Raw genomic sequence first — 15,164 nt, 5'->3', positions numbered from 1 at the left:
CTGCGTTAATTCATGAGACCAAATTATGTATTTGTAAAAACTAAAGCAATAAAGTATAGGGTAAATACTAGATTGTAGGGGATGCTAAATATAGAGAGCTCTATGATAAAATGTCATAATTTTTTTTTTTCAGTATGGAACCACCCCACTCGTTTGGGCAGCGAGGAAGGGTCATTTGGAGTGTGTGAAATACTTACTGCAAATGGGAGCTGATGTTGACCAAGAAGGAGCTGTAAGTAACTTCGTTTTCCAGTGGTTAAGGAATGTTGAGTGTTCTATTGTTATTTTAAACTGCTGATACAGTGATGATTTGTATATCCCCGCTACAATGAAATCTGTTGGTTTTGTTTAAAGAATTCTATGACTGCACTTATTGTGGCAGTGAAGGGTGGCTACACTGACTCAGTAAAAGAAATACTGAAGAGGAACCCAAATGTCAACTTAACAGATAAAGACGGAAATACGGCTTTGATGATTGCATCAAAGGAGGGACATACTGAAATTGTGCAGGATCTTCTTGATGCTGGAACTTATGTGAACATTCCAGATAGAGTGAGTAAATTTTAATTTCAAATTATTCATAGTTGTGGTTTTATATATATCTAAGTAGTAGTAATGTATATTGAGATATCAGCATATGTGAATTTGTGGTACATGGTTTTGGTTTTACTAGCTTTCAAGTTTTGCTGCCACCTAGGGGTATTTTTTTGTATTGCTGTTTTACAAGTGTGTTTAGTGGCAAATGTTGCTGTGTGAAGATAAACGACAGAAATTTCTCTTTTTTTCTTTTTATATTTTTTCTTTGAGAGTCTTGAATTGTGAGTTTGCATAGGAAATGGAAATGATTTATTGTTGTATATTTGTTGTACCTCTAACATAAGACTGAAGTAACTTGCATATTTGGTGTGGGGGTTTTGTGTATTAACACACGTGGTAGTGCTGTTAAAATAGTAAACCAACAAGTATTATCAAAAAAAAAAAATTCATTTCATTCAGCATCTGCCTTTATATTTTATAATGAAACTTTTTATGAGGAAACTTGCATATATTACAGGAAGACTTCAGCTCCAGATTAAGACATGTAAATGTAACAGTTGAAAGGTGCACTGTGTTCCTGAGCTGCAGTTGCATTTCTCAGTAGAGGCATGGGCAGTACCCGTATTGTGAATCTGCTTGCTAGCCATTCAGGGATTTGTTTGCTTTCTAGGTGCTTGGACTGTCTGCAGTGTCCTCTTGATAAGCTTTTCTGAAGTGTCAGAGGCAGGCCAACCACCACACCCTTGAGGCTGTATGTGGTTAAACACCTAAGCTTAGATGACTCTGTCAAGATAAGTGGTTCAGTTCAGAGCAGTAATACGGTTCTGAGACTGAATGCCCAATCCCTAAATTTTATTGCTTGGTGTTGCAGAGAAGAGCGGAAGACTTCCTAATATTTGCCTCATAATTTTAAAAATATTTTGGTTGCATTTTCCTATATTTCAAGTGTCGTCTTAGTGCATTTCTGCAGCTTGGTACATAACCGTTTAAAGTGTTGTTTGTGACAACAGATTTTATGTCAGGCACGTATCAAAGCAAAACTTAAATATTTAAGAAAATACATTGCGGTCTCCCTTCCCACTTCTTTTGTCACAAAATTCTACAACTGTCTGCATTTGTGTGCTTTTAGGAAGGATAAATTACAGCTTTCAGTTTAGGTGACTGTATTCCAAAAATACATCAAACAATGAGTAGTCTTAGCTTCAGATGCTGGAGTAGATTTTGATAAGGAAAATCTCTTGGTTTGCGGCCAGGTATGTAATGACAGTTACTGAGAGGGGATCTGCTACTACTGAGCTTTCTAACTGAGTTCCTTACATACCTGTGATTTAGCTCTACTTTTATTTATTTTTCTTGTTTTATCATAAAGGAGGTATTAGGTAATTTCAGGATTTCATTCTCTGACATTCTGACATATCCCTAGGTGTGTTAAAATCAGAAGCCCTAAGCAGAATTGTAGCTTTGTTTTACATATCTACAACTCCATTTACCGTAGCGAAATATTTTTTCTTAATCAATCTGAGATAAAATCAGGCTGTTGCTTCTTTTTCTTTATACCAGCATAGTGCGTATGAACAGGATAGCATTCAAACCTGCACAAAAAAAGGGACAAATCCTGTAAAATGCTTTTGTCAGTTGTGAAACAACTACAGGAGACAGCCAACATTCTTGTCTAATTGTAAAGTAGTTACTAGTGTGTGTGATTGGTCTTCTTAAGAACACAGAGAATAGCTAGATTTTTGTCATATTGATTATTAGTTTGTGCTGTTATTTTTTAGGATAGTGGTTTAAGCTGAACCTATTTTCTGGGTGTTTTGTTTTACCATATGTTTAATATTTAATCTCTTTGCAAAAAAAAAAAAAAATAGATTCCAGAATTTTGTCTTCTATATGTTGATTCTTTTGCAGAGGTAGAACTATTTTTTGTATTTTTAAAATGGGTGCAGATTTCTTAATGTAAATAGGTATAATGTATATTCTGAGGCTATAATTTATTCTGTGCTGCATTTTATTTGCTAAATAGTATTAATTCATCCTCAATATTCTTTCACTGTTTTTCTAGAGTGGCGATACAGTGCTGATTGGGGCAGTTAGAGGAGGTCATGTTGAAATTGTGAGGGCCCTGCTCCATAAATACGCCGATATAGATATCAGAGGTCAGGTAAGTACAATGGCTTAAATGTTAGAGTAGTTCTTAAGTAGGATGTGAAGTTGAGTACAAAACAATTATATGGTGTTTCTAAAACCAGGGCTTTAAAAACTTGCTCAGTCTACTGTGTAGGAAACTCAGATGCCCATCAAACATTAAAAATGCACCATGTTGCTCCACAGTTTTTAAGATCTAAGACATATGTAATTGCAGTGACTTGTTAAGCAACATTTTTTTCAGTTGATCTGTATAATGGTTGAAAAGTAAAAGATGTAACTGGAGCTTATTTCAGCTGCACTACTGAACCATTAAAAAAATTAAATACCCCCCAGCAGTATTATTTTAATACTTAATATTTTAATTTTAGTATCAGCATATCAAAATATGATACCCCTTAGATTATATCTGTTGTCAGTGCAGTTCTGTCACTGTGCTTGGTGGGTTCTTGTCTCCTTCACTCACTTCCTTTCTGGTGTTAAGCAGTGTTGCATGGAAATCACTGATTTCCATGCTTTCTGTCTCCACCTTCCTTCTTTTTTTGTCCTTTGATTAAGGTTTTTATTTTTCTACTGAAAACTCTCGTATTTGTTTTTATTGTGCAGTCAACTTACTTTCTTTTGCTTGAAGCTATTCAAATCACTCCACTCGCAGGCACATATGTTCTGCCAAGTTTTAACACAAAACTAATTGGTCACTAAGCTGCAAAGATTCAGTTCCTGCTCTTGGTGCAGAGCCTCTTCAAGAAGCTAAGAAACTTTTAGTTTAGCGAAAAAGTAGCATTTGGATCTTTTCCTTTAATCTTGGAATTGTATGTCTTAGACATGGGTCTGAAAATGGGGAGCTTTTGAAGTAACCAAGGCAATACAGCAGTAGCAAGAGGACCCAGCCTCCTCAGGGGTGGGAAGCCTGTGAATTCTGGCAGTGTAAGGGTATCTGTATAGCCATTTGCAGTGGTTAATCCAGAGAAAATATTTGTGAGAAAACATATGGAGAAAACTTGTTGACACAGCAGGAGTGAGTACCATCAGAGGAAGATTCTGGCTGTGTGCTTCAGGACTTTAGATTAGGACCAGCTAATCTGGGGAGATTTGCTGCCTGCTCAAATCTGTGATGTTCCAGAAAGATTGTAGAGTCTTGTACAGCAACTGTGCTCCTTGCTGTGTATGTTCATTCGTATGGACACCATCTGCGGAGACCTGGAGCAGATAGAATGTGACTGCAGGGCTCTGGGAGTGAGTGCTGGGGCTGTGGAGGACTTGCACTTGGTGTTCTTTCTAGCCCTTCTGATAAGGGGCAAGAGCGCAGCTGGGAGGATCTGACAGACCAGTGCCTGGCTGTGCAGCTGGTGTTCCTGGTGTGGAGTCAGCTTCCTCAGGCTTGTGTCTTGTTGGAAGCCACCTGATGGAAGTATGGAGGACATGAAATTCAGGTGACTGGAAGAAAGAAATCCTGGTGACCAGGACTGTTAAACTGTCAAGAAAGGCTTTAAAGTCAGTGAAGCCCACGAGTGGGAGAGAAATTGCTGCAAATGAAAGAAGCAAGCAAAGGGGACTTTGACATTCCTGCTTAGAAGCGGGTGTGTGTTCAGAGCCTTTTCTTAAAGTGTCTCCATAACAGTGAGCATCAAACAGAAAAAGTCATGGTGCAATCACTGGGCTACGTAAAGAGTGGAAGCATGGAGACTTTCTGGGATAGAACACATGACTGAAAAAAAAAAAGAAAAGAAGGTGACACAAGAAGATTTGTAGCTATCAACCATCCCAACTGGTTCAGCTGTACAGTGTATGGCTGATCTGCATTCTGGTGCTTTGTTTTGACTTTCATGTCCATCTGCTTCTACAGCTTTTCAGCTTGCATGGCCTGTTTTAGGCCAGCCAACCAGTTCAGTAGCTTTATTAAGCTATACTGTAAAATTGAGAACAAAAAGGAATTTATTTTTTTTTTTATGGCTTCAGAGTGGTTTCCACTTCCATGTTCTAATAGGAGAGAATTTTCTTTTTTAAATTAAAAGAAAGCAAGCCCCAGGAAACATGACTAAAATAAAACAGGACAACACTGGAAAAAGTGGGTTTACTTGATTAGAAAACTTGAATATTTGAGTTACAAATGAATACTTTATATACAGTTACAGTATCACAGTATCACAGTATACTAGAGATTGGAAGGGACCTTGAAAGATCATCTAGTCCAATCCCCCTGCTGGAGCAGGAACACCTAGATAATGTTACACAGGAATGTGTCCAGGTGGGTTTTGAATGTCTCCAGGGAAGGAGACTCCACAACCTCCCTGGGCAGCCTGTTCCAGTGTTCCGTCACCCTCACTGAGAAGAAGTTTCTTCTCAAGTTTAAGTGGAACCTCTTGTGTTCCAGTTTGTACCCATTACCCCTTGTCCTATCATTGTTTGCCACCGAGTAGAGCCTGGCTCCATCCTCGTGACACTCCCCCTTTATATATTTATAGACACTTATAAGGTCACCCCTCAGTCTCCTCCAAACTATAGAGACCCAGCTCCCTCAGTCTTTCCTCATAAGGGAGATGCTCCACTCCCTTAATCATCTTCATTGCCCTGCGCTGGACTCTCTCCAGCAGCTCCCTGTCCTTCTTGAACTGAGGGGCCCAGAACTGGACACAATATTCCAGATGGGGTCTCACCAGGGCAGAGGAGAGGGGAAGGAGGACCTCTCTCGACCTACTAACCACCCCCCTTCTAATACACCCCAGGATGCCATTGGCCTTCTTGGCCACAAGGGCACAGTGTTGGCTCATGGTCATCCTGTTGTCCACTAGGACCCCCAGGTCCCTCTCCCCTACACTGCTCTCTAACGGGTCGTTTCCCAGCCTATACTGGAACCTGGGGTTGTTCCTGCCCAGATGCAGGACTCTACACTTTCCCTTGTTACATTTCATCAAGTTATTCCCTGCCCAACTCTCCAGCCTGTCCAGGTCTCGCTGGATGGCAGCACAGCCTTCTGGCGTGTCAGCCACTCCTCCCAGCTTAGTGTCATCAGCAAACTTGCTGATAGTACACTCAATTCCCTCATCTAAATCGTTGATGAATATATTAAATAATACCGGTCCCAGTACTGACCCTTGAGGCACTCCACTAGTTACAGGCCTCCAACTAGACTCAGCCCCATAGACTACAACTCTCTGGCTTCTCTCCTTCAGCCAGTTCGCAGTCCACCTCACTACCTGATCATCCAGTCCACACTTCCTCAATTTAGCTGTGAGGATGCTGTGGGAGGCTGTGTCAAATACTTTGCTGAAGTCAAGGTAGACCACATCCACCGCTCTGCCATCATCCATCCACCGTGTTATTTCCTCATAAAAGGCTAAGAGATTGGTCAAACATGATTTCTCCTTGGTGAAGTCATGTTGTCTGCCCCTCATAACCTTCTTATCCTTGATATGCCTTAAGATGGTACCAAGGATAAGGTGTTCCATCACTTTCCCAGGGATGGGGGTGAGGCTGACCGGTCGATAGTTACCCGGGTCCTCCTTCTTGCCCTTTTTGAAGGCCGGAGTGACATTTGCTTTCCTCCAGTCCTCAGGCACCTCTCCCGTTTCCCAAGACTTGGTAAAGATGATGGAGCGTGGTCTAGCAATGACTTCCGCCAGTTCCCTCAGCACCCGCGGGTGCATCCCATCTGGACCCATGGATTTATGGATGTCCAGATTGCTCAACTGGTCTCTAACCCATTCCTCATCGACTAAGGCAAACCGCTCCGTCGACCTGACTTCATCTAAGGTCTCAGGGGTACAGGGCTCTTCAGGACTGCCTGCAGCAGAGTAGACAGAGACAAAGAAGGCATTCAGTAACTCTGCCATCTCTGTATCTTCTGTCACCAGGGCACGCATCCCGTTCATCAGTGGGCCTACATTGCCTCTGGTGTTAGTTTTATCTGCCATGTATTTGAAAAAGCTCTTTTTGCTGTCCTTGACCCTTCTCGCCAGGTTTAATTCTAAGGATGCCTTAGTCCTCCTAGCTGCTTTCCTACATCCTCTAGCAGCAGCCTTATATTCCTCCCAAGTGGCCAGCCCCTCCTTCCCTGACCTGTAAACTCTCCTCTTCCACTTGAGCATACCCAGCAATTCCCTATTTAGCCACGCAGGTCTCCTGGCCCTCTTCCTTGACTTCTTACGTGTCGGGATGCTCTGATCTTGAGCTCGGAAAAAGCAATCCTTGAATGTCAACCAACTATCTTGGGTCCCTTTACCTTCAAGCAGCCTTGCCCATGGGATTTCCCCTAGCAATTGCTTGAAAAGGCCAAAGTTTGCCCTGCTAAAGTCCAGGTTTGCAATTCTACTTGCTATTTTACTGGTCCTACCACACAAGATCCTGAATTCCACCATCTCATGGTCGCTGCAACCAAGGCGGCCCTCAACCCTTACTGTTTCGACCAGACCCTCCTTGTTAGTGAGGATGAGATCCAGTAGCGCTCCTCTCCTGGTCGGCTCATCCACCATTTGCAGGAGGAAGATATCATCCATACACTGGAGGAACCTCCTGGACTGTGCCTGGGTTGCCGGGTGGTCCTTCCAGCAAACATCAGGGAAGTTAAAATCCCCCACGATGACCACGGCCTGTGACTGTGAGGTCGCTCTCAGCTGCCTGTAGAAGGCCTCGTCAACTTCCTCACCCTGATCTGGTGGTCTGTAACAGACACCTACAACAGTATCCCCCCTGCCAGCCTGCCCCTTAATTCTCACCCACAGACTCTCAACTCGCTCGTCATCTGTCCCTGGACAGAACTCGGTGCATTGTAGTTGCTCCCGCACATAAAGAGCAACCCCACCACCCTGCCTGGCTGGCCTGTCTTTCCTGAAAAGGACATAGCCTTCCATGACTATATTCCAGTCATGTGAGCTGTCCCACCACGTCTCTGTAATTGCCACCAGATCACAGTCTCCTGACTTAACACAGGTTTCCAACTCCTCCTGCTTATTTCCCATGCTGCGCGTATTGGTGTACAGACGTTCCAGGGAGCGAGCTGAGCAAACCGATTTCACTCTAGGATTATAGAAGGCCTCCCAGTCTTCAATTAGATTGAATCTGCTTGGATTTTTAAAGCTCTTCATATGTTTTGCATGGCTTTATAAAGTAATTTGTATTTTCTAGCCAGGTTTCCATTTTCTCCTCCCAGTCCCACTAGCGTGCCAATTAGATTTGGTGGTGTTTACCTTTTCCTTCAGCTGTGCTCAAATTTGCTGTGTTACGTGCTGCTTTCAATATAGTGGTTATACTTTGTATACAGTTTTTTAAATTAATCCAGCTGAATGACAGTACTGTTAACATTTAATACTCTCTTTTTTTCAGGATAATAAAACTGCGTTATATTGGGCAGTTGAGAAAGGAAATGCTACAATGGTGAGGGATATCTTGCAGTGCAACCCTGATACTGAAACGTGTACCAAGGTAATGATTAGAAATTTTAATTGAATTGCTTTGTTTAATATCTGTTCTTTTTTCAAGTCCCATGTGATGTTAAGATCGTAATGCTCTTCTGAGGTGCAGAATTTATTTTCGGCAGTGGTAATGTCCCCTTTGTTGATAAACTTTACCTACTACTAAAACTCAACAGCAGGGAAAGTGGGTACTGCACCTCAGCATCATTGACCTGGCCAGCAATAAAGAGTAGAGAGCACTACTGGAAACTGAAGAATGAGGTTTCTGATATTAACACGCTTAAAGTTCAACCCACCATTTACTGCATGTGCAGGAATAAAACAAATAGAGGGAGTAGTATGTACAGCAGTGAATTACCTCTTCCATGAGTCTCTTTTCAAGTATCTTGTGTTATATCTGAATCTGTTTTTTCTCTGTTTGGCACTGTTACGAACAGAAATATATTTTATTCTGTGATTCTAATCAGTCTAGAATACAAGGTCTGTAATTTGCTCTGAAGTGTTGTTCTTGCACAGCAGCATATTAAAAAAATATCTTAAAAGTTTGATATTTAATTTCTTATGCTATCACTAGTTTTTGCTTGGTTTTGAATATACAGAGAAGATCTTATTAGGCTTACTTTTCCTTTTTAGGATGGAGAAACACCACTTATAAAGGCAACCAAGATGAGAAATATTGAAATAGTAGAGCTTCTTCTGGATAAAGGAGCTAAGGTCTCTGCTGTAGACAAGGTAAAGAATGTTTATTTAGTGCATTTAATCATTTTGCATTTGCAGCAGAATTTTATAGTGATCTGTCAAGGCTAATACAATAAGAGTTTCCCATAGGCTTAATAATTAGACAGACCTTAATGCTTAAATGCGTAATACTAAAATGTCCCACATACTTAATATATATCAGAAAACTATAAATTAATTCCCACCATTAATACATTGATTTTTTTGGTTTGCAATAGGGTGCTTCTAGCAGTATGAGAAGAAAAAATACCAGGTCAGGAGTAAGATTTTCACAGATAAGAATCCTAATTCTTAATACACTTGAAAAAAGAGCATAGAGAATGGTTGTTACTTGTCACTGATTTCTTTTTGATTAGTAGACATTAAACCAAGCAATGCCAAGGACAAATACAATGGTTTGTTGATGTCCTCTTATGCGTTACTTACTTTGACTGTAAACATTGTAGATACAAAAACATTTATTTGATACCTTTCTGACCTCTTTGTATTAAATTTAGGGCAAATAAGTAATAATGTTGTTTTGATGTTATAAATCTGAGCAGACACTGAAATAATTCTAACAAGCAGTATTTCTTGTTCTCAACAAGTCTCTGAATTTACTAGTAGACACTTGTTTCTAAATAGATACTACAGTTTTCATGAGCCGTAAGGTACCCTTATAAATGTTTAAGAAGATAGCGCCTTACATTTAGCATTGTAAGAGCTACCTTTTCTGAAAATTTTATAATGCTTTGTCAAGGGGAGAAAATGCTTGTTGTAAGGCATTAATGCTGCTGAGAATACCTCAAGATGTTTTTCAAGTAAATAACACATCTGAAATAACGTGGAACATATGGTCTGTTTGTAATCTTAGGAATTCATGTTATATATTATTAGTTTTTCACTTAATTGCAGAAAGGTGATACTCCACTTCATATTGCCATTCGTGGAAGAAGCCGTAAACTTGCTGAATTACTCTTAAGAAATCCAAAAGATGGTAGATTACTTTATAGACCCAACAAAGCAGGAGAAACACCTTACAATATTGACTGTAGCCACCAGAAGAGTATTTTAACACAGATATTTGGAGCCAGTAAGCATAAGTATTTAATTTTATATCCTTTTTTTGTCACTTGTATATTGAGAATCCAGTTTATTCAATTCTGCATGGAAAAGTGGTAACTGTTTAGGTTTTTAACTATTGTAACTAATAGAGCAAAAAAAAAAAAAAATTGGCAAAAAAAAAAAAGGCATTCTGAAAGCCTAACAAAGGCCAAATGTACTTCTTATTTTTGACTTTTGGCACTGGATATGGTGTAACTTCTGCTGATTGTTTCATTTTTCCCTGCCTCTTGCTTGTGTGGGACTTGTTTTCTTTAACTTGCTGTGATTTGGGTTTTTTTTTTGAGTCTTTTGTGGTAAGCTTTAATGGTTATTATATTAATGGTTATCGTATTAATTATATGATATTTATGTGGATGATTTAAAATTCTTTGAACAAGAATGTGCCAATAATAGCTATTTTATGGAGGAGTAAATATAGAAATACAGGTGAACCTTTAATAATTTTAGGTATGAAAATTGTCACATTGAGATTTCTTAAGGCAGGGATCTGTAATGTAGTTTGCTTTATGTATTACAGGACATTTGTCTCCCACGGAATCTGACGGTGACATGCTGGGTTACGATCTGTACAGCAGTGCTTTGGCTGATATTCTGAGTGAACCAACCATGCAGCCACCTATCTGTGTAGGCTTGTATGCACAGTGGGGTAGTGGAAAATCTTTCCTGCTCAAGAAACTAGAAGGTAAAAGTTGATTTTCTGTAAGTTAGAATTTATCTATGAAAAGCATCACATGGAAAATACTAGTTTTTGCACCAGATCTAGGTCCATGTAATGTTGTATCTAGCCTCTGTTTCTCTAATGAAAGGATTTAAATTGTAGTGTGGTCAGTTCATCCATAGGATGCTTTGTTCATTTTAAGTATTTTAACACAGTCTTTAAGTGTTGCTGTCTGTTGACCTCTGGGCTTCCTGCAGCAATGAATCTACCCTTTAGGTACTGCTGAAAGCATAGCTGCTAACATGTGCCTTGCTGGGGGTGTCTGTGTGTCAGATCAGGATCGGATCTGTTTTGCTGCAGTATTTACTTATTGTGCCTCCTGTGTCATATATATTTTCTTTTTAAGTGTTTAAGAACAAATTCCAGGCTATTAACATTTTTTTCTCTGTAGTGTATTTTGACTGCATTCAGTTTTCTTCCCCTTTCCCTTTATTTAGCTTGAACTTTTTGAACTTCTGTAATGACAGGAAGGCAAATGCAGAAAATGGAGAGTCAATATTTTTCACAGTGGAAATCTGCATCTTATTTACAGCTTTAGCTTTTTCTAACAAAGGATATTTTTCTGAGATGTTACAGTATAATTCAAAATACTTATAGCAGTCTTGATACTGCTTACTTTCTGTGATAGCTGTGTTTTTAAAAAGCTTCTGTGGTAGTCAAAATGGGGTCTCTTCGTTATTTTGTTTACTTCATGCCCCATGCCCCATATTTAATGTTTATTGTTGAAGAGCTCTTACATTTTTAAAACGCCTATTTCACTATTTTTTTTCCTGTTCCTCATTTATCTTTTTGTTCTGGACTGTGTATTTCTTATTCAATAGATCCTAAATAAGTTTCTTCAGGAATTCCTGTTTTAGTAAACACGAGTCAGCTCGTAAATGCTGAGGCCTTTACATTCTTCTGTTACATCTGACTTTTTGAGGAATGTGGACCAGATTTCGGTGATGGAGGTTTTGAGGGTTGTTGGTGTTTGGTTTTTTTTTTTTGACAGATGCATTTATTTTGAGGGGGGGGGGGTGTCATAAAATGTTTTAAACTTATGAAGGAGGATAAGAAATTACATGACTTTTAATATACTTTAGAAGTAGAAAACCTGCAGCAAGCAGTGTATTGTGTATTTAAATGGTTTCATTCATTGTATGAATGAAAACTTGGGGTTTTGAACTAATGTTTGAAGAAGAATTCAAGTATCGTTTTTTTTTATCAGTAATAGGGAAAAGCTGCACACTTTAATGAAAAAGTGTTTCATTTCAAAGATGAGCATTATAATACCCTTTTTTTACATGTTAAGTGTTTTTTGTCTTTTCGTTTTAGATGAAATGAAGACTTTTGCAGGACAGCAGATTGAGCCTTTGTTTCAGTTCTCCTGGCTTATTGTATTCCTCACGCTTCTGCTGTGTGGAGGTTTGGGTTTATTGCTTGCTTTCACAGTGGATGCAAAGCTTGGAATAGCAGTGTCACTCAGCTTATTAGCAGTTCTCTACATTTTCTTTAGTAAGTCTTACTTTATATGAAGTTTGTGAAAGTTTTCATTTAGTTTTGGAATTCTGTATTTCTTTGTAGACATGCTTTGGATTCAGAAAAAATGCTAAAAGTTTTTGTAGAAAATAGGACCCCTTCAGACCTTTTACTTGTGATTTGTATGTAATTTGTGAGAGGGCATTCATGAAAATAGCCAATTTTTGCGTATTAACTTCATTATGTTACTCTTACCGTTCTCACTTTTAGTGTTAACTGTTAAAAATAAATTCAGCTCTTTTTACACAACTCCATACCTTTTCCTTTCAGACTTCATAGTTCATTCAGTTGTGAACATTGACTAAAATGTAGCCATAACGTCTTTCTTATTTTTAGCTGTAATTTACTTTGGTGGCCGGAGAGAAGGTGAGAGGTGGAACTGGGCCTGGGTGTTAAGTGCGAGGTTGGCAAGACATATTGGATATTTAGAGTTGCTTCTCAAACTCATGTTTGTGAACCCACCAGAATTACCAGAGCAAACCACTAAAGCTTTACCTGTCAGGTTAGTTATTTCGTTTATTTACTCTTGAATGAATAATTCAGGTTCACTCTGATCCTTTCTAAACTGTGTGTATTATTGTGTGTTTATCTTCCTATGAAAAGCTGTTGAGATTTCTGTTTGAAAAACAGTAGCACTGGAAGATCACATAGTTAAATTTTTAAGAGTGAAGAAAATAGGGGTGTTTTCACTACTCTGGCAAAGTTGTTGAAAGCTGCTGCTTTTCAGTATTGGGGTTTTGACTATCATACTAATATATGTAACAGACAAAATAAGAATTCAGTTTTCTGGTACAGCTTACCATGTATTAAGTTTAAAGCTTATTTTACTGATAATTTCTGCTGATGCCTTTTTGCCTTTCTCCTAAGTAAAGCATCAAACTGCTCAAAGCTTCTAGCTTACCTAAAAGCAAGAAAAGTTACACCATGTGTTCTGTAGTTTTGTTTACTTCTCTTGTTTAGAGACTTGTATTTTCACCTCATGGTGCTATTATTCTGGTTGTTTTGTTTTTTTTTAATCCTCAATAAATATTTGAAAGTAGTTTGAGATGGACTTTTAAAAATACTTGCCAATATTATGTTTTGGCATCATAAAGATATTTTTGTATTTTTACTGCTGTTTGAGATGCTGTTGCTGATGTGATTATTGTTACCTTGTTAAGAAATAAAGTCTTACAGTAGGAAGTGGAGCAAAGAGAAGGTTCATAACAAGAATAAATAAATAAATAAATTCGTAAATTCCGTGGAGAGTTAAAAAAAGAAAAAAGTATTTAAGTGTTTTACATGTTTTTGCCACCTGAAAAAACTTCCAGCTGCAGAGATGTGGCAATATTTTTGTTTTGGTTGCGGGAAAATATTTGAATCTTTCTGAAGTATACAAAAACATCATTTTTCTCTCTTTCAGATTTTTATTCACAGACTACAATAGACTGTCCAGTGTAGGTGGAGAAACTTCATTGGCTGAGATGATTGCTACCCTCTCTGATGCCTGTGAAAGGGAATTTGGTTTCTTAGCAACAAGGCTATTTCGAGTTTTCAAGACAGAAGATACACAAGGTTTTTATTACCTGAATGACATTTCCAATTATTCCATGTCAATGCACTGTTATCAGGGGTTCTGTGTGTCACATTATAAGCTCTTGTTAGAAATTGTTGTAGCCATGCAGAAATTCATACAGAAGGGGAAGCTCTTTGTATTGTTTGGAGAGAAAAATGCCCTGTTTTCTTTGTTCATCTTGATTTTTTTTTTTTTTAATATAATAAAAGAATATCTTCTGTGAAGCATAGTTTTAAGAAGTGTCAATGGACATGCATATTTATATCGCATCCTTTTAGATGCAGCATGGTATTTTTCTATAGATATTGCGTCTGAGTCAGATAAAGGGAAGTGCTTTTGTGTATTGCTAAGAGAAGTTGTGTTTAGTTTTATTATATTTTAATTCAATGCTTTTATGAGTGACTACTGCTTATTCTTGGAAATAATAAATACGTAGCAAATGTTGGTCCAAAGCCATAAACTGCTGTGATTAGTGCTGATCAGATGGGATGAAATATTCATTCCTACTTGATCCAAGTGGAATGAACTTTTTTCTTCTGTCCTGTCTGTAGGTTTCTGGAAAAAAAATGCAGAACACTGTATGATATTGTGAAGAAAGGGAGTTCTTGGGGTTAACTTTTCAATTCCTAGGGGACTTACTTCTGAGTTCAGTTTCTCTGACCTTGAATAAATACACTTACTGAGAGATGCTATAAAAGATGATGCTACTGCTGATTGAAATCTATTTAATAAAGATCATTTCCATCCGGTATGGATTTCTTGAAATGATGGAAATAAACTGAAGATTTAAGGAGTATCTCTGCTTCAGGATTTCCAAGAATTTTGGAAAATTTTAAATGATTTTTTTTCACATGTTTGTGACTGGATGGTTATACTGCAGTGACTTTTTGTGCAAGTTAGTGTTTTATGAGAAGAATGTAAGTTAATAGCTTTTGTAATCACTTGTAATTACATTTTACATTAATATTAATAGCAAATTCTTGTTTCCTAGGTAAAAAGAAATGGAAGAAAACTTGCTGTCTCCCATCCTTTGTGATTTTCCTCTTTATCTTGTCGTGTGTTGTTTCTGCAATTGCCCTGCTGGCAATTTTTAATGTAGAACCAGCCAACATGACGGTGAACGTTATTCTTATAACGGTTACCTGTGTTGTTGGTTTGGCCTTTATCTTGAATTGTCGCACATGGTGGCAAGTGATGGATTCAGTTTTGAATTCTCAAAGAAAACGTCTTCACAACGCTGCCTCCAAGCTTCACAAGTTGAAAAGTGAGGGGTTCATGAAGGTAAGTATTTATATGCATTGGCCATTAAAGGAATTGAAACAAAACTCCAAACCCATAGCCTTCTGTCCTGGGTTCAGCAGTAGCAGTCATGTTTCTCCTCCTTGGTAGCTGGTGCAGTGCAGTGTTTTGACTTTCGGCTCGGGAACAGAGCTGATAG

General features: G+C 38.5%; 1 protein-coding gene across 5 annotated transcripts in view; it reads left to right on the top strand.

Annotated features, from left to right (window-relative positions):
* KIDINS220 (kinase D interacting substrate 220) overlaps positions 1-15,164 on the top strand; it is an 80,868-nt gene that overhangs the window by 20,327 nt on the left and 45,377 nt on the right. For all 5 annotated transcript variants that reach the window (XM_061460774.1, XM_061460773.1, XM_061460772.1 and 2 more), the window contains exons 7-17: positions 134-232; positions 355-552; positions 2,600-2,698; positions 8,005-8,103; positions 8,727-8,825; positions 9,726-9,903; positions 10,453-10,617; positions 11,968-12,147; positions 12,508-12,673; positions 13,574-13,725; positions 14,718-15,007. In XM_061460774.1, the coding sequence (XP_061316758.1) occupies positions 134-232; positions 355-552; positions 2,600-2,698; positions 8,005-8,103; positions 8,727-8,825; positions 9,726-9,903; positions 10,453-10,617; positions 11,968-12,147; positions 12,508-12,673; positions 13,574-13,725; positions 14,718-15,007 (1,725 nt within the window). The remainder of the gene's footprint in view (positions 1-133; positions 233-354; positions 553-2,599; positions 2,699-8,004; positions 8,104-8,726; positions 8,826-9,725; positions 9,904-10,452; positions 10,618-11,967; positions 12,148-12,507; positions 12,674-13,573; positions 13,726-14,717; positions 15,008-15,164) is intronic.

Source organism: Pezoporus flaviventris, unplaced genomic scaffold (assembly GCF_033815535.1).
Source record: "Pezoporus flaviventris isolate CSIRO_AGI_PZ_B2104156 unplaced genomic scaffold, CSIRO_AGI_Pfla_v1 ptg000031l, whole genome shotgun sequence".
Classification (NCBI taxonomy): domain Eukaryota; kingdom Metazoa; phylum Chordata; class Aves; order Psittaciformes; family Psittacidae; genus Pezoporus; species Pezoporus flaviventris.
Note: the sequence above shows the minus strand (reverse complement) of the source record. Positions and strands in the feature narration are given on the sequence as shown.